Source organism: Muntiacus reevesi, chromosome 2 (genome assembly GCF_963930625.1).
Source record: "Muntiacus reevesi chromosome 2, mMunRee1.1, whole genome shotgun sequence".
Lineage (NCBI taxonomy): Eukaryota > Metazoa > Chordata > Mammalia > Artiodactyla > Cervidae > Muntiacus > Muntiacus reevesi.
In genome coordinates, this window is record NC_089250.1 from 121,094,258 (window position 1) to 121,121,743 (window position 27,486).

General features: G+C 46.0%; 1 protein-coding gene across 1 annotated transcript in view; it reads right to left on the reverse strand.

The window, feature by feature from the left end:
* The window catches only part of LOC136157243 (myb-like protein D), an 80,332-nt gene extending 60,559 nt beyond the window's left edge, over positions 1-19,773 (reverse strand). Inside the window, exon 1 of the mRNA XM_065919209.1 lies at positions 19,517-19,773. Within this exon, the coding sequence (XP_065775281.1) occupies positions 19,517-19,773 (257 nt within the window). The remainder of the gene's footprint in view (positions 1-19,516) is intronic.
* Positions 19,774-27,486: the final 7,713 nt, after the last annotated feature.

Consider the following 27,486-nt stretch of genomic DNA (forward strand, 5'->3'; position numbering starts at 1 on the left):
TAAGCCCTGATCTAAGACTTTCTTGACTTGTTGGGGATTGATCACTTCCCAGCCTGAGATGAAGGACAAAGTGGCCAGGTTTCCTAGCCAGGTCCCTGCCTCCACTTATCCGCACTATTTCTATCCTCAGAGTGTCTAAGCGAATGGTAAGGAAGGGATCTGACGGCTTGGTTGGCTGAGGGAATGCAGTGTGGTGTGGAAAGTTTGTCACTTAGAGGCACCAAGGTGGGTTACTTACTGTAGACTTCGTTTTTGTCCAATTTATATCTGCAAGTATATTCATTCATTCTGTCTGGACTCAGTCCAGGTGCATAAAATCCGAGATGGTAGGATTCTGCAAGGGCAACATCCAAATTTCTGTGTTAGAGGTGGTTGAGTCCTGACTTCCTTCTGATTTCACAGTTATTACAGGTCACCTTATAACTGCATTCCCAGGGGACACCCCTAAGGAACCAGGGTCTGAATAACCCATTTGTCCTCTGGGCTCACCTTTTGTCACTGATGGTCCACTCTGAGGCAGCGGGGCTGGGCTTTGAGAACTCAGGGGGCCTCTCACTACTTCCCCTGACCCATCAAACTCATTAAAGGCACCCAGTGTCATCCCCACCACAGAGGCAAACCCAGTCATGGGTTTCTGACCCATTTGTCCCAGAGTCTTCCCTAGGAGTTGCAGGCAGTGCTCTCCACCAGGCCCTCCCTTACACAAAGGACAGGAACCAAGATAAAGCAAGCTGAAGATAGATCTGACCCTTGCTTCAGCTGAGCACACAAGCCTGGTGCTTGAAGGACTTTCTCGCACTTGGGGTCTATTACTCCTCCCTGTGCTTCTCTGTGCCTATAGTAGGCTGGAGACCCCAGGAGCAAGGCCAGGACCTGGGTGAGGCAAGCAAAGGGGCAAGGGCCCTGCAGAGGAGAATCCCCCATGGAGGATAAAATCTTGTCTTAGATGTGGTTCTGAAGTATGCAATGACTGCTCTTCCCTTCCCTCTTCCTGACCCTTCATGTTCCTCACACAATGCCCCCAGGGTTCACCAAGCACTTCCTATGTCAGGGTGACAGACATTGATATGCTAAAGTGAAGTTCTGGGCCATCGTATCTCTCCAGGCTGCTGGGAATTTCTGGTCCCAGAGGCAAATACCAGGGGACCCAGAGAAGACGGCTTCCCTGGTGGCTCAGTTGGTAAAAAATCCACCTGCAATGTGGGAGACCTGCGTTCAATCCCTAGGTTGGGAAGATTCTCTGAAGGAGGGCATGGCAACCCACTCCAGAATTCTTGCCTGGAGAATCCCCATGGACAGAGGAGCCTGGAAGTTTACAGTCCACGGTGTTACAAAGAGTTGGACCCAACTAAGAAGCTAAGCATAACAACCTGGGGAATTGTTCAGGATAACATGCAAGTCTTCTTGCTCTAAGCCCAAGGTCATTAGCCTCCACCTCTGCCTCCTGGCCAAAGTTGGTGAATTTCAATCCCAGGTGCTTCATTTGCCCAAGGTCAGTTAACTTGAGAAGCATTCCTCAGAAATGTCAGCACAGACTTTTATCTGGCAGTCCTGATTCCTCCTGCTTCAGGTATCCCTGCAGTTCCCATCAGATCAGGGCCAAGTTTGCAATTTCTCTGCTTGCAGAAAATATATTCTCAGCCTCTGGGCTGAAGCTGGCTTGATGATAAGCTTTTTAGGTTTTCAAGGGTTCTCCAAAAATTGCACCCCATGTTTAAAGCCTGCATACTTTCTTGACACCAAATAAACAAAAAGTTTTGGAGAAAGAACAGAGCTGGAGGTATTATGTTTCCTATTTTCGGACTATACTCCAAAGCTGCAGTAACCAAAACAGTATGGTACCAATACAGAAAGAGACACATAGGTATAGAGAGCCCCAAAGTAAACCCATGCACATATGGTCGGTTGAACTATGACACAAAAGTCCAAGCACCTTCACTGCTCACCAAGACATGGGAATCTGTACTTGTCCTGGAAAAAGCAGTTGGGACTGTGTCTTGCACATACACTTTTGCCAGCACAACTTGTCCACCTGAGCAGGGCAGCTGCCCCTCAGTCTCAAAGAGGATTGCTTACAATTTACATTTTAGGATTACTTTTTGCAAAGAAGCATAGCTCTAAACTAATAAACCATATTGTAAGTAGATACAGGCAGAGAAAGGAAACCTTAACTGCCAGAATATGGAGAGGTCAGGCTCTAGATGAGGCAAAAATAGACAGTGTAGCCTTCCTGCCACAAACAAAAAGACAAGAGGAACCAGAAGTGGGAAAATCCATGCAAGGTACTACCTGCTGTGTTCATTCAAAATGATGCTTTCCACAAGTAAGCATCTACAGTGTGCCTATCAATCTTTATACTTATTCCTTTATATTTCCTGAATCCACAAGGTACACATGATCTACTACTCCCAATTTTACAGAGAGAGAAATTGGAGCTAATATAGGGCAAGAGGTACCCCCTACCCCCTTGCAGGTACAGGGCCAGAATCTGAGCTCAAGTACCTAACTCAGCACCTACTTACACCACCTCTGCTCCCGTCTTGGAGTGAAGTGCAAGTCGCTCAGTCGTGTCCGACTTTTTACAACCCCATGGACTATACAGTCCATGGAATTCTCCAGGTCAGAATACTGGAGTGGGTAGCCGTTCCCTTCTCCTGGGGATCTTCTCAACCCAGGGATCAAACCCAGGTCTCCCGCATTGCAGATGGATTCTTTACCAGCTGAGCCACCAGGGAAGCCCATTCCTGTCTTAATTCTAAACATTTGTCACATTCCTCTCCAGGGACACATCCTCTCTGATACTCTGATACGTGGATTTTCAGCTCATTGGACTGAATTGGAACCAGAGAGGACCTGGTCAGTCCCAGCCTCATGGTAAAGATTGGACTCCGCCTCTTCCTCCACTGAGGTGACAGGAGGGAGGGCAGCAGCTGAGGGCAGGGCCAGCTGACAGCCCAGAGCACAGACCATGGCAGCATCTTCAGGAGCAGTGCACACTGCCCTCTGCCTGGGTCCCTTCCTTCCTCCTTGGATCTCCTGCTGCCTTCAGCCCCACTCAGGTGCTGCTTCACCTTTGCAGCAGAGCCCTTCTGTCCCAGGCAGCGCTGCTCTCAAAGGAGGGCTTCTAAACTCTGGAAAGTCTCCAAAGTGGAAGGCAGGGTGACGGTTTCAGATTTTTGAGCAGAAGAGAGTTCAAAATAAACAAGTTTTCTTTGTGCAGGCAGCAGCCTCTTCTGTTTCCCAACACCCTTTATCCTAATTCCTCTTAACAGTTAGCCCCGAAAATGAAGTTGCAAGAAGAACTAAAATCAGCTCACAAGGTTTCATTTCCCATGCACAGTGCAGCTGCCCACCAGAGGCAGAAGGACCAACAGCCTGAGGGATACTGATCCTTTCTGGAGGAGAGAGGTTTCTTTCTGGAAGAAAAGTTACACACCAGGTCACCTGGGGCCGCTAGACAGAGTTATGGGAAGGCAGGCTCCCTGAGAAAGCCAGATGGAGAGGAGCTTGAAGAGGGCATGCAACCTGCATGAGACTGACTAGGGTGCACGGATAGAGGTGACCTGCCTTGGAGAGGGCAGACGGCAGAGCACCCCATGCAGCTTGGCACAATTATTTTGAGACAAACTGGACACTGCCCACAGTGAGCTGGGTGGCCCCTTAAGGTATCAATTCTACTTCTGGTCTTGATCCCAGAGATACTCTGACCCAAGAGGAGTAACCATCAGGACAGTTCCTGCAATGTGACTTGTAGTATACCTATTAGGAATAATCTGAATATTGACCAAGGGAGACTAATGAAATAAATTGGTCCATTCATGCAATGGAATACTGTGCAGAAGGTTGGAAAACATTATGTACTGCAAGATCCCATTAAAGTAAAAATATCTTTATAAAGTATATTTAGGTAGGAATTTAGATATAAAAGCGGAACTCCTTGTGATTGTTAACTCAGGAGATAGTGGGATGGGACAAGGGGGGACCTTATCCTGGAGGAGGGGCAGCCTCTACCCAGGCTGGTTGCAGGAGTGTCCCTGTTGGCACAGCGTGTCCATCCTTCATGCCTCAGGTCCTCCTGCCCCACTCGCCCCCACAGAGGGTCTCCAACCACGATGCATAGCTGGACGCTGGACCTCAGAGGAAAGTCCTGCTCTGCACTGTGTCCTACTATGGCCTTTGCTGCTGGGCTTCTTGCAGACACTCACTCTGGTCTGGTCACATACAGGAAAAAGGGTGACAGGGTGCCGCCTCCAGCCTGCCTTCTGGGGTCAAATTCCGAGCAAACCCAGCAACACACAGGATGGGTGAATCCCCAGACCACAGTGGCGAGTGCCCGGGGCCAGATCCTGTGCTCATCCGTGTGAGTCATTGAGGAGAGGTTCTAAAGCAGCAAATTAGACTGCAGGGGAAGAAATCAGGGAGTAGCTGCCTCCAGAGGGTGGAGGAGGGATTGCTTGGGAAGGGAGCTGAGGGGCCATTCTAGGTGCAAATGTAATGCTCTGAGTCTTCAGGAGGTTTGGGGTTACATGAGTGCTGCGTGCATTTGTCAGAACTCATCAAATGATACACTTTGGTCTGCTGCATTTCAAAAAGAGAACTCAACCAAAAACAGTTACCAGGTAAAGTCATGCACAATGAAGGGTTTGGAGGTGAGGTAACCCCATGATAAATGACAATAGAAATGCTGTCAATCCAGGTAGTGGAGAGAGGAGTACATCTGTTGTCACTTTGCTATAGTTATGAAAATTTTCCATAATGAAAGGTAGGAAAAAGTGAGGTGAATGATAAAAATGAAATAATAAAGCCATGGACACAACGAAGCAGAAGTCATGGTACGTAAGTGACAAATGACAGAAAAATATCAAAGCTGTGGGAAGCTGGAGTGAGCAGCTGACCAGGAGAGGCTTTGGGACTGAGGCACCAAGAGAGTAACATCTAAAAGGGTGGTAAGCTGAACCCTGTAAAACTGAGGGAGGTTTTTCAGGAAGTTCAGTCCCCTGACCCCATAGCCTCTGCAGCAGGTGAGCTTATAGCAGAGGCTGATCCTTGGAGAGTCTGGTTATTCAGCTTGAGGGCCTCAGCTTCTGTGGTCAGGTGGGAAGGGTAGTGGCCTTCTCAGTCCCTCGGGCCCTGTGCAGAGGGACTGGAGCACAAGCGTGGAGTCAGGGAGGCCAGCAGAGGCCTCTGCTTAGTCTTGGAGTAGAGTCTTAGTCCTGAGAGGCTGAAGAAGTGACCTGCATCACGCTCCCCTCCTCCAGGCTTCCTCACACCCGGCCTACTGACTTATTCAGAATGACAGCTTCTATTTGTTTCAGGTCTAGCTAGGTTCCTGCCTTGAGCTTTCCTCCAGTGACAGTCATGCTGTGAGACAGCTTTTGACAAGATGACGGCAGTTGTAAACATTAGAGCAGCACCGCTGGGCCTCCCTGGCAGAGGGTGTGCAGTGGACACCTGTCATCCCTGCTGGGCCACCCCAGGGCATGAATGACAACAGGCCTCCTCCCCTGAGGTCTGCAGGCCCGTGTGTGTCCTGGGGACATGATCACAGAATGGAAGCTGTCAGGCTGTTACACAGCTGGCAGTGACACCAGAGAAGCAGGAAAAGACCCTGCACATGTGTGTGGGTCCCTCCTCACATCTACACTTCGCACTGCAGGTCACAGGGTCAGAGACAGGAGGAGTCAGGGTCAGGCATGACCTACAGTGGGTGCAGCTGAAGATGTTTTCATCCTGGGTGTTCTTTAACCATTTCCTTCCCCAACCTGGGCTCAGCATGAGAGTGGGGGCAGAGTCAGGGGTCAGTGATAGAAGCCTTAGTACCAGCTCCTGTTGGTAAGGGCCACCAGCTTCCAGATACTGTGCCAGTCACTGTGAATCCCACTGCATCTACATCTCATTGCAGATGTGACAGTGGATGTTTGCTATTTAGACTCCTTGAAGAGAAAATTGGAGCTGCCAGATACTCAGCAACTTGCCCTGGTTTTGTACCTGTGGGCAACAGATCTCAGATATGAACACTGCTCTGTCTGACCACAGCCTACTGCATTGTATTCTTGCAGTTTGGAGTACCACAACTAGGACCAGTTTCCTGGGTCTGCGTCCAGCTGCATCCAGCTGGGAGCTGTTTACCAGTGGGAGCTTGTGTTATCCACCTGCCTCAGCTGTACAAATCCCAGTGATGTGGAGGCACAAGCTGGCACACACAGAGCTCACTCAGAGAGAGGGCTTCTAAGAGAAACACGATGGCACAGGACCCTCCCCACACTGATGCAGGGACCCTCCCAGGGGAGAGAGGGCATCCTTGTCAAGTTCGAGACCTCAGAGAGAGGCCATCCTCATTGAATCACCGGGTACAGTGTTGGCTGTGAGAATCTGTGTGGTTGCCTCTGTCAGACTATGGTCCTCTTATGACTTGAACTTTGCCCAATTCTTTTATTTATCCATTGAAAAAAATCATATTTTCTTTCTCCATTTTGCTGATGTGGTAAATTACACTGATATTCCAAATACTGAATCAAACTTGCATTTCTGAGGTGATCCTTAATTAGTCTTGATGTATTGTCCTTTTTATATATTGTTGGATTACATTTGCTAGTGTTCTATTCAGAGTTTAAAAATAAATTTTCTTATTACTTAAAATATATTTCTTATTAATATGTGCTTTATTTTTCTTATATCTAAGTAAAACTTTTTAGTTTTGAATTTTAAAAAGGTAATTACACTAATCTTACTAGGGTGATTATTTCCCAACACAAGTATGTGAAGACATTTGGTGGTGTATATACCTTCAATTTATACAGAGCTGTGTGTCAAGTATATCTCAATAAAACCAGAAGAAAAGGTAATTACACCCAATATTTACACCATAATCCATGGCAGACATGACTCACACAAACACACACTTACTTAAATACTCAATGCACAATAACATACCTGACATATTTCTGTAACAACACTCCATGCACACACACAGCACACATACACACAAACACACACACACACTTCACACTTACACCAAAGACACACACCACACTCAGACTCAGGCACATTCACACCACGCATGCGCAAATGTCATTTACTCTGGAACAGTGACCCCAGCACGTACCTCCTACACAGGCAAAGTAGCTGTCTCCACCCATAACTTGCTTACAGGAATTTCCCACGAGCTGGAAGAGAGTATAATGGGTGGTAGGGTCAGGAAGAGAGACACGCATGAGCATGGTGAGAAGCTACCCCAACCTCCTTCTCACATTTATCCCACACTCACCGATATAATAAAGCCTTCCATGTCATTGGGTTTGGGTACCTCATATGCCTGGGTCTTTCCACCCACAATTTGAATCAACTACAAGGAAGAGAAGATGGCTTGGCAAACAGCCAAGGGTTGAGAACACAGCATTCTGTCCCGGGAAATAGGCTCTTGCCTGCTGCCATGTTGAACTCCAAACCTGGCATCTGTCACCAGCCCACCCTCAGGGAGCGAAAAGCTCCTCCACCCACATCTCTGGGGTATAGTTTACACAACACCTGCTGTTCATCTGCCGTGACTACCTGTTGTCCAAACACTTGGGCTGGGGTAGAGGGACATTCACTGGGAGATGCTGGGACAGCTGCCTTTGAAAGTTTTCCCCAGCTGGGCTCAAGAGTGGCACCTGGTTACCTGTTCTGAATTACCTGGTTTCTCTGAGAGTCTTTCATACCTATGGCGTAAAATTTGGTCTTAAAATTCTTAAACCTGCTGGCCTAATAGAAAAAAGACTGTGAGGACAAAATATACAACTAGATGGAACACAAAGTTGGAAATGATGGACTGGACTTACTTCTCTCTGAGAAGCCCATACTGTCCATTGGTCCAGTTGTCCAGCCGTCAAAGCATAAACCATGCTGGCAGCTTTCTTGTCTGCAGAACAAGCAGGGAGTGGCCTGGTCAGCAAGCACCTGCCGCAGGCCGTCAGGCCCACAGTGCTGCTCCCATATCTCCTCCTGGGGAGGGGCCACTCTGACCTGAGTACCCACCACCCAGAGCACCTGGAGGGAGAAAGAGCCTTGGTCTAGGACTCACTTGACAGATGAAGTGCCTGGCCCAGAGCACTTCCTGGTGGACCCTCACAAGGGGCAGGTGGACAGCGTTTATCCTGAACGGCAACTGCAGCTATTTCTCTGGCAAGGACAAGCCTCTCATTACAGCTCAGGGAGGAGCAGCCAGACTGACTGTCAGAGGCTTGGGCAGTGGCCCCCGCCCAACTCCCTGCCTTTCCCCAGCAGCCTATGCTTCTTTCCTGATGAGGGCTGCAACGCTACAGTCTACATGCAGATGGTTCTGGATCAAGAACAACCTTTCCCACTGCTGGAAACACAGTTACTGGATAAGAGTCTACCAGAGGGAAGAGGCTGAAGGGAAAGGAGGCAGACCCAGAACTGTGGTGGACAGTGTGTGGGCAATAAGGGGGACGCCAATGTCTCTGCTCCTTAAACTGAACTCCATCTGCTCACTGTCCCTGGAATTTTTCTTTTCTTTTTCATGCAGCTCAACTGTAGGTCATGCACTTGATATCTAGTAAGAACCAGGAATGTAATGTATGATCCCATGTGGTACTCAGGAACATCCCTGGAGGAGCTTTGCATCCTCACTGTGGGGAGGAGGAACCTGCAGCACAAAGAGGTCAAGGAGCTTGCTCCAAGAGTCAGCGCTAGGAGCTGGCCGAGGAGGGTCTGCACCAGCCCTTGCTGAGGCCGGGCCTGGCTCTGTCCCACCTGAGCACAGTGATGTCAGCGGGCAACTTACTAGCAGCGTAAACTTTTGCAATCTCATCACCTGCCTGAAACAAAATAAAGGAAAGTTGGGGGAGTACAGTGAGATGATCCAATAATTCATTAAGAACTTGACAAAGCAGAATAAATCCTCTGAGCTATAGAGTCCGTACCTTTCTCAATCCATCCTGCAATCTTCTGGTTCCTGAGGGCCTTATCTCCCGAAGTTTTTGAAGACCTTTTTTTAGTTCATTTCTGAAAACAATTCGAAAAGAGGGTAGAGGAAGAAAGTGGATTGATGGCAATAAAACAGCCTCAGCTGTCCTGGGACCACTCTGCCCTGTGCAGACCTGCCTGGACCTGAGGGAGCACAAGTGGCCCTGTCCTGACTCTTCTGCCCATGTTTCTGCCACTGACGGGACTAGCCCTAACCCTTCATTCCCGACTCAGTGAGTGTGGAGGATGCTGCTTTTCTGTCCCATAAGTAGGACTTGGTTTTCAATGTGCTCATCCCTGTCTCGGGCATCCAGGCCTCAGGGGACTCATCAAGGGCCCTGCCTTGACCATCCATGGTGAGAGGGGAGCACCCACGGATGTGCACCTGTGGATCCGGCACCCCCAACATGACTGGGGGTATTGCTGGCACCTAAGGGGTCCCTGGTGAGGGCACATTATCCTCCAACAAGCAAGGCTGAGTTTGGCGAAGTCACTCTGCTAATATTCCTGCCCTGTCCCCTCCTCTTCAGCCACAGACCCCTGAGGTGGACTTGGTTCCTTCCAGCCACTTCTCCCTCTGGACCAGTACTAACAGAAGTAGTCAAGCTTCTCTGCTAGAGTCTAGGGCTCTTGGCCTTCATCTGTTCCTGAAGAAACAGACCATAAGCTGGAAAAGTGACCTGAGGGCTGTCCATGAAGGGGGAAAGAGTAGTGACTCCAGGCTGCCATGACAATGGGATGTCGTCCTCTGCTAAAGCAGATTGCAGGGGATAGGAGTAGGATACACTAGGGAGTGCAGGCTTAGGTTCAGGTTTATCCAGTGTGATGGGCTGAGCTGTCGCAGCAAGTCTAAGGAGGATGTGGTCCCTGAAGGCTGGCTTCTCACTGCGGGCAGAGGAGATGCTCAATGTGCAGTGAAATATGAGAGCCCCAGACCTATGCAACCTAGCCCATGAGAAGAGGAGACCTGGGGCCCACTGCCAGGGCGGGCCAAAGCAGACCTTGCCTAGTTGAGTAGAAACACATGTCTTGGCACTTCCTAGAAGATTTCAGTTTTATCATTCACACCTCAAAATATGCTGGAACTCTCAGTGCTCACAGTCTCCTGCCTAGGACTCACATCATCAGGCAAAGTTCTCACCTGAGTGGCTCTCTCTTCTGCTGCCCTTCCAGCTCTTCTCATACCATGACACCAGGCTCCTAGTACCCTCAACAATCCTTCCTGCTCTTAAAGTATCCCACTCATAATGACAGGAGCTCCTGCACCTCTTCCCAGTTCTCACGCACCCCCACCAGCACACCTGAGGCTCCCTAGCTCTGTACTGTCTGGTTTCTCCAGCACCGGAGCAAGGCCTATGTGGACGGTGCCCTCTCAGCCTGCTTGCCCTAGTAGATAGGGCTCAGAAAGCATCAGCCCTGGCCCCAGTCCTGCCCCCAAATCCTCTGCAGACCCATTAGAGCTGCACCTCTTACCAGGCTCCCTGAGTCACTCTGGACTCACTTGTACAGCAAGACCCACCCCAGCTCCCTGCCACATTCTCCTAAGTGCCTAGGCAGCTTTGGAAATGCCCAACCCCAGGCTGAGACCAGCTCCCAGCAAGATTCTGTCGGGTCCTCCTGAGATGGAAGCATGAGGGTCATGGTTGATGTTGACCTGTTTTCCTAGGTATGTATTCCCTTCCCCATCCAAACCCACACACACATACACACACAGGATTTCACTTCTTTTGCTCTCCCTTGAGCTCTGTTCCCTTTCCTGAACACTCTTGTTATGGATGATTTCTCTCCACTTTCCAGAGAGGACTATGGAGGCTCTCCATGAGCCTCACCAAACCTCTCTTGGTTTGGGCCTCAAGCCCCATGCCTTGGAAGAGGCAGTTGTCCTCCTCTCCTCCATGGGCAGCTCCGCCCCCAGAGGTGTGTTTCCAGTCCTCACTGGACACCTCTCTGCCACCTGCCAGTATCCCTCCCCATGGACTTTCTCCCATGTCCAATCAGCTCTGCTCTCTCTCTTCTAAACTCAAACATGCACAAAACCATGCCTTCCCCAGCTCACTGAACAGGAAGCCTGGTCCCTGCTTATCCTGGGAGCCAGGCCTGGGGAGTGCTGTCTCCATGAACTGACACCATCACACTTCCTCCTTTGAAACCTTGCTGTTGGATTTAATCTGCGGCTCGTGGCTTGGCTTCTCTCCAAGGTCCTGAAAAGGGCTCTGTGCCACAAATCCTGGATCCACTTATTTCTAAATGACCTTAACCTCTCTTTGGTATTTCACCCACTGAACTGGGCTCAGTGCATCAGGAACATCTTTACCTCCCTGCTACTAGAAGCATGTCTTTTCACCTTCAGGCTTTTTGGCACACTTAGGATACTGGTGTGTTGCGCTTCCTTCCTACATCCAGTTCTGCCTGGTGTTTGGAACCACACTCATGGGCTCCCTTGTATCAGATCCACCAAGGGGCCAAGCTCCCACACAGTGAAGCTCCAGCACTTCAGCATACCCACCCTTGCCTCCTGGTTCTGACTCTGCCTGCCCTCTTCCCCCATGGCCCAGAGCAGAGACTGACACCCAGGGGAGGCGCCCAACACAGGCCAGTGTTCACAAAGCATCCACACATCTGCTCCACCAGATCCCAGGAGTCCTCACAGTGAGCCAGTTCTAAAAAAAGTGAAGAGGGCTGATAGGACAGGATGAGTGGAGGGCAGGGCTTGGAGGGAGTTGAGATGGTCCAGTAGCACAGGAGTCTACTAGTGTCAGTACAGTCAGGGGTCAGTGGGAGCCAAGGAATCAGGACTGGGATCAGAGTGGGCACTCACGAGAGCCCAGACTGGCCCAGCCTGCACCCAGCAGAGATCCTCAGCTTCTTGGGCCTCTCTGTGGCCCTGCCCACCAGGCCTACCTTGGAGATTTAAAATGACACTTACCTGTCGGAGGTGAGTGGCAGAAGGACATAACTGACTGAAGAGTAGGTGATGAGGGAAATCCTCAGTTTAGGGCTGGGAAGGAAGCAAGGGCTCATAAGAAGCTATGAACACTGGTCAAAATTAATATCAATGAGCAGCCAGAGAGGCAGCAGTGCATGTCAATTTCTGTCCTACTCATCCCAACTCTTTTGCTTTGGTGTGCGTTTCTCTAATCCTGAAAGTTCCAATACTTTTGTGAAGGGTTCAGAGGCCTGTAAGATGTAGGATCTTGCTGAAAGTTGGTGCTAAGATGTCATCTTGTTCCATTTCTATATCCCCCACCTCAAGCCCCCAAAGCCTCTTTCTCTCTCCCCCCCCCCCCACACACAGAAACATGCATACACTTCCTGAATGCACAAGAAAGTAGACACTTATGCGCTTGTGCATGAGGGCCTCTCCATGGACCTCTCCTCTAATGTAAAATTCTTCGAACCTTACCACACTTCCTTCCTCTCTTGTCTTCCATGCTTGCCTTTTATCTCAGGGAAATTTTTCTACCTCTCAGCAGCCATTCATACACACATCCTTCTCTCTTTCCCCTACTGTCCTCTGGTCTATTGACTCATCTTTTCATGAAATTGCTACCTAGCTGAGTTCTCCACTTCTCCTGGCTCAAGTTCCATCTCATTTAATCCATAATTATCAGATTTTTCTCCTGGAGCACAACCTTGATCATGTCAGATCCCCACTCTAGAATAACCTATAGCTCCCTATTGCTCACAGCAGGTAATCATAAACCTGGCACTATGAGCCTCCCAAACTGTCCTGTTTAGCCTCATCTCTCAGCTTTCCCTTGAGTCAACTCTGCTTTCTAACCAAACAGACCACTCACTACAGAAGAAGTCTCCTTGATGATTTCTGTTACCCTGTCTTTCCTCATCCTTTAAGATCTAGTTCAACAGTCCACAGTCTCTAGGAAGTCAAGCTTGCCTTCTTCTTTATCTAAGAATACTTGCTTTTTCCTTAAAGTTGCAAGTAACTCCTTTGATCTTATCTTTTGGTCCTTGGAACCCTTTAACTCCGTGTGTAGGTATGTGACTTGCCTGTTTCCTAATCTGTGAGGTCCTTCAGGACAGAGTGTGTCCCCTACATTGTGACCTGATTCCCAGGCAGGAGTCAAGAAAGATGTGCATGTGCTCAGTCGCTCAGCCGTGTCCGACTCTTGCGACCCCATGGACTGTAGCCTACCAGGCTCCTCTGCCCATGGGATTCTCCAGGCAAGAATACTGGAGTGGGTTGCCATTTCCTTCTCCAGGGGATCTTCCCAACCCAGGAAACAAACCCAGGCCTCCTGCAGTGCAGGCAGACTCTTAACCGACTGAGCTATTGAGACCTGGTAAAATCAGTGTGATTGGTAATTCTTTATGCCTCAGAACACCACCTAGGGTTCTCTGCTCCTGAAACCAAAGGACTCCCATTTTCACTGACTGTAAAGAGCTGTGTACTCTGTCTGGCAGAGAAAAACACCAACCATACTTTGTAAACCTCTTCAGCAACCTTTCTGTTAAATCACAAACTTCATTCCAAGTGTTGCCTTCGCTCTTTGACCTGAAAACAAAGAAGACCTGATTAAGAGGGATGAGGCATCTCCTTGTGGTGGGGAGATTTTCTGCCTCTCCAGTTTCCAGAAGGTGCTTGAGCAACTCTTCCCCACCCTGTGTAGCTGAAGGCTGTCATACTCTGTTAGCAACCTCAGTGGGTCACCTTGGTGGTGACTTTCACCAGCGTGGGTGGTGGGGAAGGTGACCAACCTGACTCATGCTGGGGATGAGACACTCTGGGTAGCAAACCAGGTTGGTTGACACACAAGGAATAAGGGAGGATACATTGGTTGGAGAAGTCTGAGCAATTCTAATATGTTTGCATTCCTGGTCCCCTAATTTTGACACAACAATAAGAGCCCTGGCCTCAGGCAGAAGAAGGATGTACTACTTAGATTATTTTAGTTTACTACTTTCTTATCAGCCTGCAAAGCTGAGTGACTCTGAACACTGAAGGTCTTTTCTGGGAACACTCATGGGGAGGGGCAGAACTAGGTCTAGGATACTGCTATTCTGGTGCCATGATACCACACTAGCAGGGAAAGTTGCAGGACTTTCCTATCCCCACTTTCAGTTTCTCACTGCCATTGGCTCTGACTTCAGTTACCTGAATGGATAATGAAGAGGCTGGAGAGCCTCATGACCCCTTATGTCTAGGTGGGAAGAACTTCCATGTGCCCCGCTGGCCAGGGCTCAAAGGTCCTTGCAATCCCATACCTCTGCAGGCTGCACTCCAGGTTATGAAGGGCAAATGTGGGTCTCTCTGGCTAATTGTTTTGTCAAGGTTCTGCACAAAGTAGTAGAGAAACTGAGGCTGCTGCCGTGTTCTGGGCTCTTCCTTGGTGAATGTTGGTTCATGTCTTTGATATGGATTGTGAGTCTGAGAAAACCACCAGGAGCTCCTTATTTTTACCTGCAGTGATCACCATGCCCATAAACACCCTGAATATCATGTTTAAATGTGTAATTCCCATATACCCAAGAGCATCTTTCTCCTCTCTACTATTCCTTCTGACTCCTCTTGACTGTATCTAAAACTGTTAAGAGATGGTGAGTAAACTAAGGATATATAATTCTAACAATACTATAGTTATTATTCATGGAGTATGTATATACCAGGTATATACATGCATGATTTCCAGTGCTAAACACTTCTATGAAATCATCATTATTTGCATTTTACAGATGAGAAAATGGAAGTGCTTACAGATCAAGGAATTTCCATGGATGTGAACCATAAGAACTAGCTGTAAACCCCATGATTTACCCCCTCAACTTAGCGAACCTAGGAGACACTGCTGTGTGTGACAATTGTGGGTGACAAAGCATGAGACAATCAACCTACCCACAATACATACTTTTTCTTGGGAGCTCCTATACTTTTAATGCAAGGCAACTCCTTTCCTAACTATTCACACCACATTCTGCTTTCCTTCTCATTACTCTTCTCCACTGTGTTCTCCCTCACTGGAGAGGATTTTCCAAAGAAGATATAAAGGAAACTTAAGTCTTTAACCCACCCACCTACTCTGGAAAAGGTTTCGGTGTGGGGTTATTTTGAATGAGGCTTTAGATTCTAGAATGTAGAAGAACACCAGTGTTTATGGCAGTGGAAAATATGACAGGGAGTTTCAGGTCCCTAGGAAGGAGGCACTCTAGAACCGAGCAACCACATGGGCTTCTGACAAACCAAGTTTCAATAATGACTTAATGCCCTACTGTGAAATGAGAATGGAGACAAGGCTCACCAGCAATTTGAGGATATCTTTGATATTATGCTTGAGACCAAAACATTCTACTGAGATAACTATGATGGGACATTGGAAGTGGTTGGGGCAGGGTCATGTAGGAGAGCTGACCTAAAAGAAAGCTAAATTTTCTTCCTCCCCTAGTAAGAACTCAGTAGAGAAGGTGTAAACCTCAAAAAGCAGGAAACTGTAGTCAGTACAAGCACAGCATTGGAAACATGATCATATTATCAGAAGGAAAATCTGGAAGATTTTTCTTGGAAGTGAGATCATGTGGCTGACTCTTGGAAGTGAGATCAAAAATGGGGAGGAAAGGGTTAGGAACCTCAAGACTTTTGCCGTGAATAGTAATAGTGTTTGCTTTAAAATTTCTGTTCAAGTAGTTTCTCCCAAATGTGAAAATAAAATTGCAAACAAAAACTTATAGCATGAAGGATGTCATCAAAATGGCAGATTCTAAAAAATCTAAGCCCTCATTCCGCTAGGGACACATTGAACAAACAACCAGACACTATCAGCATCAACTTTCTAGGAGTTCTAAAAAACAAAACTCAACAATAAAGGAAATGTGCAGTCAACAAATAGTTCATTTCAAAATGGTAGGAAAGTTCTGTTGCATATTTCATCACATGTCTCCCACACCTTCTCTGGCATGGTGATAATTTTGGTTTTGATCACTGACTTTGTCCCATGCTGTCTTTGATCCAGAGGGAGGAATGTTGACCTTACTTACAAGTTATTTTGTAAAGCCAGCCTTACCTGACCGGTGTCAATTAGGATGTTTAAAATCAGCTGTGGGCATAGGTGACTTTAGAAACAGGCAGCTCAAGAGAATGCTCAGGAAAGTCTTGAGAAGACTTTCAGTTTTCACCTCAGGCTGGTCCCTAGGCTCAGTGGTAGTCTGGCTAAGTGCTAAAGAAATGTCCTAGTAATAAGCATTCTACAAAGAATGGAAGAGGTGGCTTCTCCCCACCACTCCCATGTCTTCTTACAGTTTTGTAATGATTTCATGTTTGTTTCAGATCCTGGCATTTGGGAAGTCTCTGTCAATACATTCAGTGAATAAGAATTACAGGAACAGAAACTCTAGTGATCACACACACACAACAAGGAATATTCTTTGCAAAAGTAGTTTGGAAATGTTTCAGAATAAATGGACTATTCCATGAGTCTATATTAACAGATAAAAGCAAATACAACCCAGTGAGCTAGGATGAATTCTGCTTTCTAGATGTACCACATTATAGTAATAAAAATCTTAATCTTCAACAAAAATAATTGTAAAACATACAAAGAAACCAGACCATTGTTCATTCAAAGGAAGTAAATAAAATTACAGAAATCATTCCTGAAGAAGCCAAGGCATCAGATTTACTGGAAAAACACTTAAAATCATCTTAAATATACTCAGACAGTGGGAAAAGAAAGACAAAGAAATAGAGGAAATCGGGATAGTGATAAATGAGCAAAATAAATATCATGAAGAACAAATTATTAACAAATCAAGGAGGAAATTTTGGAGCAGAAAAGTATAATAATAAATTGAAAAAATCATAATTAGGGTGGCTCAATAAAAAATTTTACTAGGCAGAGAAAGGAATAAGCAAAGTGGAGGACAGGACAATTGCTACTGTCTAGTGTTAGGAGCATAAAGATAAAAGATTGAATAAAGGTGGTCAGAGTCTAAAGGACCTGCAGGACACACTTATGCAGAACAATATACATACTGTGTGAATTAATAAAGCAAAAAGAAAAAGAAACAGAAACATTATTTGAAGAAATAACATCCAAAAATGTCCAAAATTAGATAAAACATATTATCCTATAATTCCAAGGATCTTAGGTACAAATGAAATAAAATAAAGAGATTCACATCAAGATACATTATAATCATACTGTTGAAGACAACGGCTAGGACGCTGAAGTTCAAATTCTGGATCCATGTATTCTGTATTGAGGCTTTGGTAGGTCATTCATCCCCAGGCCTTGAGCAGCCTCCTGGCCTCATGTGTAAAATGGAGATAATATTTATTCACATTATGAAGAAGACATGGTGAAGAAACTGCTTTCCTCTCCTACCCCTATCTCCAATCTAGCAACACACCTGGCTCCCCCAGCCGCCTACCATCCACACTCTGGAATCCTGTAGCCTCTGATTTCAAAATAGCTCTAGAATCTGTCCACTCATCACTGCCACCCATATCTATTGGTCCACACCACCATCATCTCCTCCCTGGATTCCTGCACCAGACCCCTCACTTAGAAGGCTCTATTCTTATGCCCTTCATCTGTGACTCTTAAACATGATCCAATCACACACCTACTCTACTCAAAAGTCATCCAAGTCTTCTTGACACCTTCTCAGTCTGTCACTATAGTTTTTCCTGGGTACCTCTTTAGAACAGTCCCTCCCTCAAAACTTCTCATTCTCCTGTCCTGATTTTCCCCCTGGTGTTTATCCCCATCTAATATCCTAGCTCCTCTTTGATTTATGCCTTGCCTCCTAAAATGAAAGCTGTAAGAGGAAAAGGACTTTTCAAATTGTGTTGTGTTTGCTACCTTATCTCCACTGCCCAAAACAGTGACTGGTGTATAGAAGTTTTCCAGTAATTATTTCAGTGAGTGGATGAGCAAGGGAACAGAGAGCGAATAAGACTGCTCACCAATGGATGAAAGATCCAGACAACTTTGGGAGTGCCACCCACAGAAGTCTGACCCGAATCCCACCTCCCCACAAAGGGCACATGGGAGAGAGTGAGCTAGGGAGTCAGGGCTGGATCAGGAGCCCCTGCAGTGCTGGGGAGTTCCCAGGGTGTGTGACTCTGCCTTCCCCTTTATTTTATGCTCATCCTCCATGACTTCATCTGACACATGCTAGGAAAACTATACTCCCAAACTCCCAAACCATACTCCCAAACCAAACTCCCATTCATCCTCATCACAACCAGGTGAGGTAGGTATGAAGATCCCATTGTACAGATGGGGATGCTGAGGCAGAGAGGTGAGGCAACTTGCCCAAGTTGCATGACTGATGAGTGGAGTCTGCTTGACTGCAAAACTGGAGCTGCCTCCTCAGTGGTCTTGGGGAGAGTGCTACTCTCCCCAAGAGTAGCAGGAAGCAGCCACAGGAGGAAGGCTGCCCTCATCCTCCAAATATTCTCATCAAGATGGCTTTGAAGGTACCAAGGCTTTCTAAAACTGGACTGAGTGAGCATGGTTCCCAGGGAGTCAAGGTTACTTCTCTGGGACTCAAGAATTTGCTGTGGTTTCAGACAAGGCTTGCCTGGCCCACTATAGACGTGCTCTGGGTTTACTCTTCTTACTCTAATGGCCTGAGGCTGGGGAATGGGTATGTAGGTCCCTTTCTTGGACACCATCTTCTCTTCCACCCATTTGCAGAATCCAGCAGGATTTGGCCCTGTTACCGCCACCAGCCTCTGTCATACCTCATCCAACCTCTAGGAGTCCATTTCTCTTTTCTAAGAGATTGCATAGGCAGATACATTCCTACTGTGTCTTCCAGGATTGTCTTGAGGATGACAGATGCCAGAGATGAGCTTTGGAAACTGTAAAACGTTTCAGTGATACTGAGAGTCAAGCCACTGTTATTACTAAATAAGTAAAGTTTATCCTCAGTCTCACAGAGGAGTTGAAAATGGAACCAAGGCAATCTCTCCAGCCTGAGGATTTACCCCGCCGTTTCCTTTGAGGGTCAGAAGGTACCTAGTGCACAGGCCAAGTTTCCCAGGGCCACAAGCAGACAAACCAAACTGTTCTTAAAGTGCACACAAATTAAAACGTGGTTCTCCAAGCTTTTGAAGAAAGCAGCAAAACAGTTGGAACCAGCAAAGCGAAGGACTTTCCAAGCAGAAGCGCTACAAGAATGCCTAACAGAGGACACAGTAATCTCTCTGGAAAGAAAACAAAACCAAGATGCACTGTGAGCTCCTCACAACTGCTGAGAAGGCAGTGCCTAGCAATCACCTGCTAAAGGTCAGGCATGTGCCTTACAGATCCAGGCCAAGCTGAAGAAAGAGAGACAGAGCCACTGGGAAACCTTATGGTGCCCCTTTTCCTTTCCAGAAGTAGAAATCCCAGGAAATAAATGCTTGGGGCTTTCTTTTTGTCTAGGAATAAGGAGGCCACAGAGATCTAATTCTTGGGTCTGACCAAGACTGTCCTCACCTCCTCTCTCACAGAGCCTGGGGACCCCTGGAACCCCTTCTTCCCGTCAGTGACCTTGGTGACAGAGGTGTCTTGAGAAGCACAGGGGGCTAGATGGGAGGGCTACTCACGCATCCAAGACTAAATAGAGGTCAAAGGCACCATCACAGTCATGCAACTTGCTCGCCTTGCTCCTGATGCTCCTGTGGAGGCTTCCCCAGTCTGGGCTGAGGTAGCGGTGAATGGTTTTCCAGCCAAAGTCAAGGTGGCGAAAATTTCTCCAGTTCAGGACATCGTGCTGGAAGCTCCCTGCGCTCAGCAGTGGAGGGAGCAGCAACAGCAAGAGGGAGAGCCCGGGGCCGGGTACCCAGGGCCCACTGCTCTCCATTTACCTGGCCATACCTACGGTCCTGTTGGACCGGGGCCACTCCAGGCCCCCTCAGGCCACAGCCCCCATGACCTCTGCTGCCCAGGGGCCTCCACCCCTCTAGCCCTCTAACCACAGTGCACAGTGAGCCTCCCCTGGTATCTCCCCTGAGGGTGAAGAGGCAAAGATGGATGGCTTTGGGGCCCTTCCCCCACCCCAAGGAAGCAGAATTCCCTGCGATGACCCTTATAATGGACAGGAAGGTTGGCATAGTGACTTTATGACCTGCAGTTCTACTCAGTGTCCTGCTTGTGGGCAATCCTGGGGGGAGACAGGGGGTCTTTGGAGGGGCAGTAGGGCGAGACCTCTGTCCCTCATCCCTCTCAGGGGGCCATTAAAATCCTGGAGAAATGCTACCCTTTTGTCAACTGAAAGAGGGCAGCTGAGATGGCTTAGATGAGGACATCACAGTTGGGAGGAAGTCTGGAAAGTGGGAGTGTAGAGTGTTTCAGTGGTCATTCCTGTGACTCAGTGGATGGAAGGATCAAGAAGGGGAAGAAGGTACTGCAAGGATGTCAAAGTACCTTGTGAATGAAGGACATGTCAGTTATTTTCTGTTGTTTAACAAATCACCCCAAACTGGGTGACATAAAACAAGAGCTATTTTATTACGGGGGTTCCCTGATAGCTCAACCTGCAACGCAGGAGACCCTGCTTTGATTCTGGGCCAGGAAGATCCCCTGGAGACGGGATGTATTACCCACACCAGTATTCTTGGGTTTCTCTGGTGGCTCAGGCAGTAAAGAATCCACCTGCAGTGTGAAAGACCTGGGTTCAATCCCTGGGTTGGGAAGATCCCCTGGAGGAGGGCATGGCAACCCACTCCAGTATTCTTGCCTGGAGAATCCCATGGACAGAGAAGCCTGGCAGGCTATAGTCCATGGGGTCACAGTCAGACATGACTAAGCAAGCAAGCACAGCTTTTATTATGCTCATAGTTTCTGAGACCAGAAATCAGAAAGGGGTGACTTGTGACTCCATAGACTAACCTTGGACATAAACAACTCTGAGTCAAAAGTGTTTCAAAAACTCCGATTGTGAATATAAACATTTTTAGAAATAATTTTACCAATTTATTTTATTTTCTTTTGTTGGCACAAAAGAAGAGAGAAATATGCTGCAAGTCATTCTGTAATAAATATAGATCTTCAAATATGTATAACAAAAATACAAAAACTACAAATGTTTATGCATTGTGTTGGAGATTTTTGTAGTTCTTGTTGTTGTTCAAGTGGTGTTTTAAATAATGGAATATCTTAAATAAAAGATATTTTGAATTGATGAAATCCAGTATACTTCTCCCTACAGCTTATTAGGTTTTCTTTGCTCCATATCTGTCATGACACTTGCTATTGTAATATTTTTATATATTTTTATATTGATTCAACATCTGTTTCAGTCTGAAGGGACTGATGTTCTGTTCAACAGATTTTGGGTCATTCATTTTCTGTCCTTTGTGAAATGTCTGTTTCTGCATGTATCCATTCTCCAATTCAGTTGTTTCTCTTTCATATTGATTCCTTAAAATTCCATGTTTGTTTAGGATACTAATCTTTTATCAATTGTTGCAAAGATCTTCTTCAGTGTGTGGCTCTTTTTTCACTGTATTTAATGCCTTTTAATAAAACAAATTTTTGGTTTTTATAAAAATGAAGTATAGTTGATTTGCAATGTGGTAGTTTCAGGGGTACAACAAAGTGATTTATATATGTAAATATATGTATTCCTGAATAAGTGTGTGTATATAAATATATCTGTATTCTATGTGTACATATGTACTCTTTTTTAAGTTCTCGATTTTAATGTAGTTGAATTTGTCACTTTTCAGAAGCTGTTAAGTTTTGCACAGCTTGTGTCTTATTTAAGAAATTCTTCTTTGTTAAGGTGAAAGAGGTTTAATCTTAAAAGTTTTAAAGATTTGCCTTTCACACTGACATCTTGAATCTACCTGGAATTAATTTATAAGCATGATTCTTGGTACGGATCTGATTTCATGTTTCCCATATATAGAGCAAATTGTCCCCACATCGTTTGCTGTCTGTTCTATTTTTTCCTTCATGATTTACACATCACCTCTGATGTGTTCAAAATCCATAAGTTGTGGGCCTGGTTCTGTGCTCTCTGTTCTATTACCTTTATCCATCTATTGGTTTATATCCAAAGTGTTGATACCACACTGTCTGAATTATTATCATGTGAATGATTGTATTACTGTTTTTCACTGTCCCTTCCTCTTGTAGAGGATTGCTTCCCTGCCATATTCATGGCAGACTTGGACTTGATTCCACCGAGGAAACATTAATAGAAGTTACATGTGCCACTTCTGAACAGAATTTTTAAGAATCCAGGTGTGACTTAAGCAGAACTAACAGCCTAGTAGCTGAGTAAGTGAGAAGTGCTGCTCCCTCTTGGGAATCTGGGATGGACAGGTATTTGTGCAACAGTGAGATATATGAGTGAAATAAAGTTTGTGCTTTTTAGCTGATAAGATTTGGTAGGGTTTGTTATAATCTGATACACACAGGGTTCAATTATTATACCTAGCCTAACATACACAGAGAGCCAGAGCGAGCCTTGATAGTACAAGGTAAATCACCCATCGAATTTTTCTTAGGGTAATTGTTGGCCATTTGTTTGTTCATGCACATTTTAGAATCAACTCTTGATTTTAGAATTGACTCTCCATTCCACCAAAACCCTCTTAATATTTGTTTATGATTCATTTTGAGGTATTTGAATCTGCAGTTGGGACTCCTCAGTGAACATGGGAATATCTTCATTTACTTCGGTCTTTCTCAATACCTTTCATTTCCCTATGAAGATCTTCACTTCTTTTGTCAAATACCTTCTCTAAATAACATTTTTTGCTGCTAGTGTAAACAGTACTTTAAATAGAGTTTTAAGTTGTTTAAGTTTTAAGGTACTTATTGATTGATATAGTCACTCAACTTGCTAGGCTCTCTTATTTTAAAAATATAACTATAAAATCCACTGGGTCAGCACAAAAATAAAAAACATTGTCCTGACTACTCCAAAGAGTAGAGCTATGATGGAGGCATTTTTGATTTTTAAGAGAATGCCTCTAACACATCACCATTAAGAATGATACTTACTGAAAGTTTTTGGTAGAAATCCTTTATCAGATAAAGGTATTTTACTAATATTCTTGGTGTGCTAGAGATGAATGAATGCTGAATTTTAACTAAAATTTTTTGTATATTTTGTGAGAAACATATTTTTCCAGTAATCTATTAATATGGCTAATTAAATTAATGCAGCTGAAACAACATTAACATATTGTTAATAGATTCAAATTGGCTATGATATTTTGTAACTGCTGGATTGAATTTAGTATTAGTTCAGATTTTTTTTTTGCCTATGCTCATGAGAGAGGCTAGTCTGTAATTTCCTATTTTTGTGCTGTTCTTATCTGGATTTGCTATTAGGTAAGACTAGCCTCCTAAAATGCACTTGGGAGGGTTTTACAATGTCTTTGGAAAGATTTTGAACATGATCACAATGATTTGCTTCATGAATGTTTGATATGGTATCTCCTATATCTCCTATGGTATTTTCTTTGTGGGAAGTTTTTTAAGTACTGATAACTTCTTTGATATTTACTGAGTGCTATGAACGGAGGAGCCTGGTAGGTTGCAGTCTATGGGGTCGCTAAGAGTCGGACACAACTGAGTGATTTCACTTTCACTTTTCCTTTCATGCATTGGAGAAGGAAATGGCCACCCACTCCAGTGTTCTGGCCTGGAGAATCCCAGGGATGGGGGAGCCTGGTGGGCTGCCGTCTATGGGATCGCACAGAGTCAGACACGACTGATGCAACTCAGCAGCAGCAGCAGCATGAACTGAATTGTGTCCTTACTGCCAAATGCATTTATCAGGCCCTAATCCTTAATGGGACTGCATTTAGATGTTGGGTGTTTAGGGAGGTGATTAAGGTTAAATGAGGTCTTAAGTGTTGGGCCTAAGTCTGGTATCCTCATAAGAAAAGGAAGAGACACCAGAGATGGCCTTCAAACAGTCACAGTGAAAAGGCAGTGTTTGGGACACAGACGGAAGGCTGCCTATAATTCAGGGAGGTTTCATCAAAAACCAACCCTATTGACATCTTGATCTTGGACTTCCAGTCACTGTTTCTTGAAACTCTCTCCTTTCTTCTGGGTTCCGTGTCCTTCCTTCTGAAACACATTCTTCAGTAGTTCTCTCACCAAGGTTGTGAGGGTGTTCAACCTAGGCTCTGTACACCTGAAAATATTTGTGTTGCGTCCACTCTTGATTAACAGTTCGGTTAGATACAGAATTCTAGGTGGACAGATTATTTTCGAGGTTGTCCTAGAAGTCCTGTAATTCCACGAAGGCTGACTGAGCTGCACATTAGAGATTTGACTTCTCATGCTTATATTAATTAGTGGGCTCTCTTCACAGAAGAAAAGTTTTGCTTTGGGGACTGTTACCAGAACTTCAATGTCTGCTCTGAATTTCACTTTGCCCACCTCAGACTCATCATAATTTTGTTCCTTTACAATCTTGCCTTGTGTAATAGATGCTCCCAAATCTAAAAAAAGCACAGAGCTTAGTCACCTTATGAATCCACACTTTCACGGGCATCCAGAACAGCTATTGAGTGACTGAAGGAAGGAAGGTTCCCTTTAGTTCCTCAAGGATTCTCTCTTCCCCTATCTAATCTGTTCTGCCCTTCTGCTGGGCTCAAACAATGTGCCCCACACACCTGGATGCCACTGCAACCATTCAGGTTACCTGAGACTCCACTCCCACCTCCTCTCACCCTCACACCAGGGATATGTCCTATTTAGTCCACGATCTGGCATGGATGCAATCTCTTGGTATTTCCTCTTGTCCCCAACCCTTTAGGCCCTGGCCTCTCCCACCCTCCGTGGGTAATTAAGTTCCCTGACATCTGTGCATTCTGTGAAGTCACAGAACTCACCGTTATCCGGCAAAACGCTGCCATTTCAGAACTGAGGTGGCTCAGAAAAGGCTGAGAGGCCGAGGGTCAGCTCCAGTGAAGTCTGGGAGATTCTCGGGGAAGCAACAAATATGGAGCTTGCACGGCCGCTCAGCCTGGAAGGGAAGGAGAGTCCATGACGCTGATGGGGGTCTCTGGGCAGCGCACGGAGGATCTGCAGCGGCTTGGCACTGACCGTCTGTACTGAGTGTCTGTCGCCTGGGTCTCGGAGAACTAAGAGGGTAGAAGTCGCAGCACACAGATCAAGTACAGCCTCTGCCGTGGTCCAAGTGCCACCTCCAAAGGCAAGCCCGACAGGGCACTCTCCTCAGTCCTGAGCTTGCGAGGCATGGGGCAAGACCTGAGCCAGCCGGGACGGCCGGTCGAGACATGCGGAGCGGGGCTCGCGGGCGGGCCAGGCCCAGTCAAGAGGGCTAGGTGAAGGCGTGAGGCGCGGCGTCCGGATCTGCGGCGAGCGGTGCCGCGGAGCGGGTCTCCTAGGCGCCCCTTTCTGAGGGCTCAGCCCACTCAAGGGCCCTTCCCAGAAACCCTTCTGCCCCCTGTGGGAGGGGCCCGAAGCCCCGCCCCCGAGGCCCCGCCCCAGAGGCGGGGCAGTCCGGGAAGGCGGGGACCAGCCGGCCCCCGGGGCTCGCGCGCCAAGTTCCGAGCCGCGTGTCACTGCCCCGACCTGGAGGCGGCCGGGGCTGCCAGCGCGTCCCCAGCGCCGCGAGAGAGCCGAGGTGAGACGCGCTGTCCTGCCCCCGGGACGGGGCCACGAATGGGCGTGGGGGTCGGGAGTCATCTCATTTCTACTGGCCTTACCCTGGGGCAGGTTCTCAGCCCTGCCTTTAACTGCTCGGTTCTTCGCTCTGTCACCAGCTTTCTCCATCGCTCCTTTTCTCCCCACTCCACTCCCTGCCCTCTGCCTCTGTCTTTTGTCTCCTTGCTTCTTTCTGAATTTTTCTCTCATCTGTTTCACCTTTTCTTGTCCATTGTTGTTTTACCTGTGTCCCCCGCCGTTCCTTTTCTCTCTTCTTTCTCTCTCTCCTCCTCCCTTCTTCCCAATTTCCTTCCCCCAACAAGAATTCCACCTTGGATTTTTATATATATTTTTTTCTCCTAGGTTGACTTTCTGGGCTGCAATTCTTTTAATTCATCCTTTCAGCCATTCACCCATCCTCTGCCACTCCGTTATTAACCAGAGTTTGTTCTGGTACTAGGGTAATAATGATGCATTTGTTCCAGATCCTTTCTCCAACTGATTATATCAAAGATCTAGGCATGTAACCTATTCAGTGTCAGTTTGGGAAAATACATAAAGGATCAAGTTATAAATCTCTGAGTTTTCAGGGTGAGCTGAAAGAAATACTCGGCTTTAGAAACAAGGCATTGATTGAATGCTTTTCTTGGTATTTGGCCTTTAGTAATAGACACAGACATCACCAGGAAGCTAAATTTTGCAGGAACATTAAGGGAATATGGGGGCCCATACCATCCTTATGTGCAGGCAGTACAAGGCCAGGTTGGTGGGGAGGGCGAGGGTGGGATTCAGAGAGCAGTTGTGGGAAGACAATAGGCCAGAGCTTTGCAAGGGAAACATTTGGGTGAGAGTTGAAACAGGAAGTTAACTATAAATTTATAAAGTGTATACTTGTCAATGCTGGTGGTGTGCAGAAATTAGGTTTCATAATTACTGTTGAATGATCCAGCCTTTTTATAACAATTATTGTGATACTGGAGAGTAATGTTTTTGTGTACATAAGGTAAGACTACAGTAGAAAGGTCTCATTTTCATATCCAAGATACTAAGTGAAGAAATACAGAAAAACAAATGATTCATTTTTGAGAAATGAAATAGAAAATATTATATAGCAAAGCAGTTTTTTGCTTCTTAAAAATTTAATCAGACATGATTTCATTATTTGATGATATTTTTGTGGCATGTATGTTCAAACAGGCACATACACATACATTATATATATATATATATATATATACATATATATATATATATATATATATAAAATTGTAAAAAGGAAACTTGCTTGGTTTTAAAGCTGCTAATTACTGCCCAACATTTGAGGCTTTTGTTTTTCATAATTAATTTAACCTGCTCTTTGAGTTTGTTATGATTTTTAGTGATAATTCAGCTTATTTAACTTTTGGTTGATATGCAAAAGGAAATTTGTCAGTAGATAAATCACACAGAATTGAACAAAAATTTAAAGTGATGGAAGAAGATTTCAGTGTGTTTACTGAAAAAAATCTTTTTTCCTACTTTATGTCAAAGAACATTGGACACTTTCGTAGGTATAGGCATGACACTTTGATTTGGGAGACTGTTTTCTGGACTGAAGAGTTAAATTGTCTTTTGCATCATTTAACCTCTGACTTCCCAGGTATTAGAATTTGGGGAGGGAGAGGGAAGGGATGCTTTTCCAGTGCCATCATGTCTGCTTTGATTAGCAGATTTCTTTTTCAAAAAACCTGAGGTGACAACTTTTCTTTAAAACAGATGATCACATAATTTTTTTTATTCTAGGCAAAATCTTGAGCTGCAGTGCTTTTGTGTTTCTTTTCCTTCTCCAATAGACTGCATCTCTTCTTCTTTCTAGCCAATGATGTTCTTGTAGAGTCTGACTATGCAGTCTATTGTACAAACCATGGACTTTTCCTCTGAAGACTGCCACTGG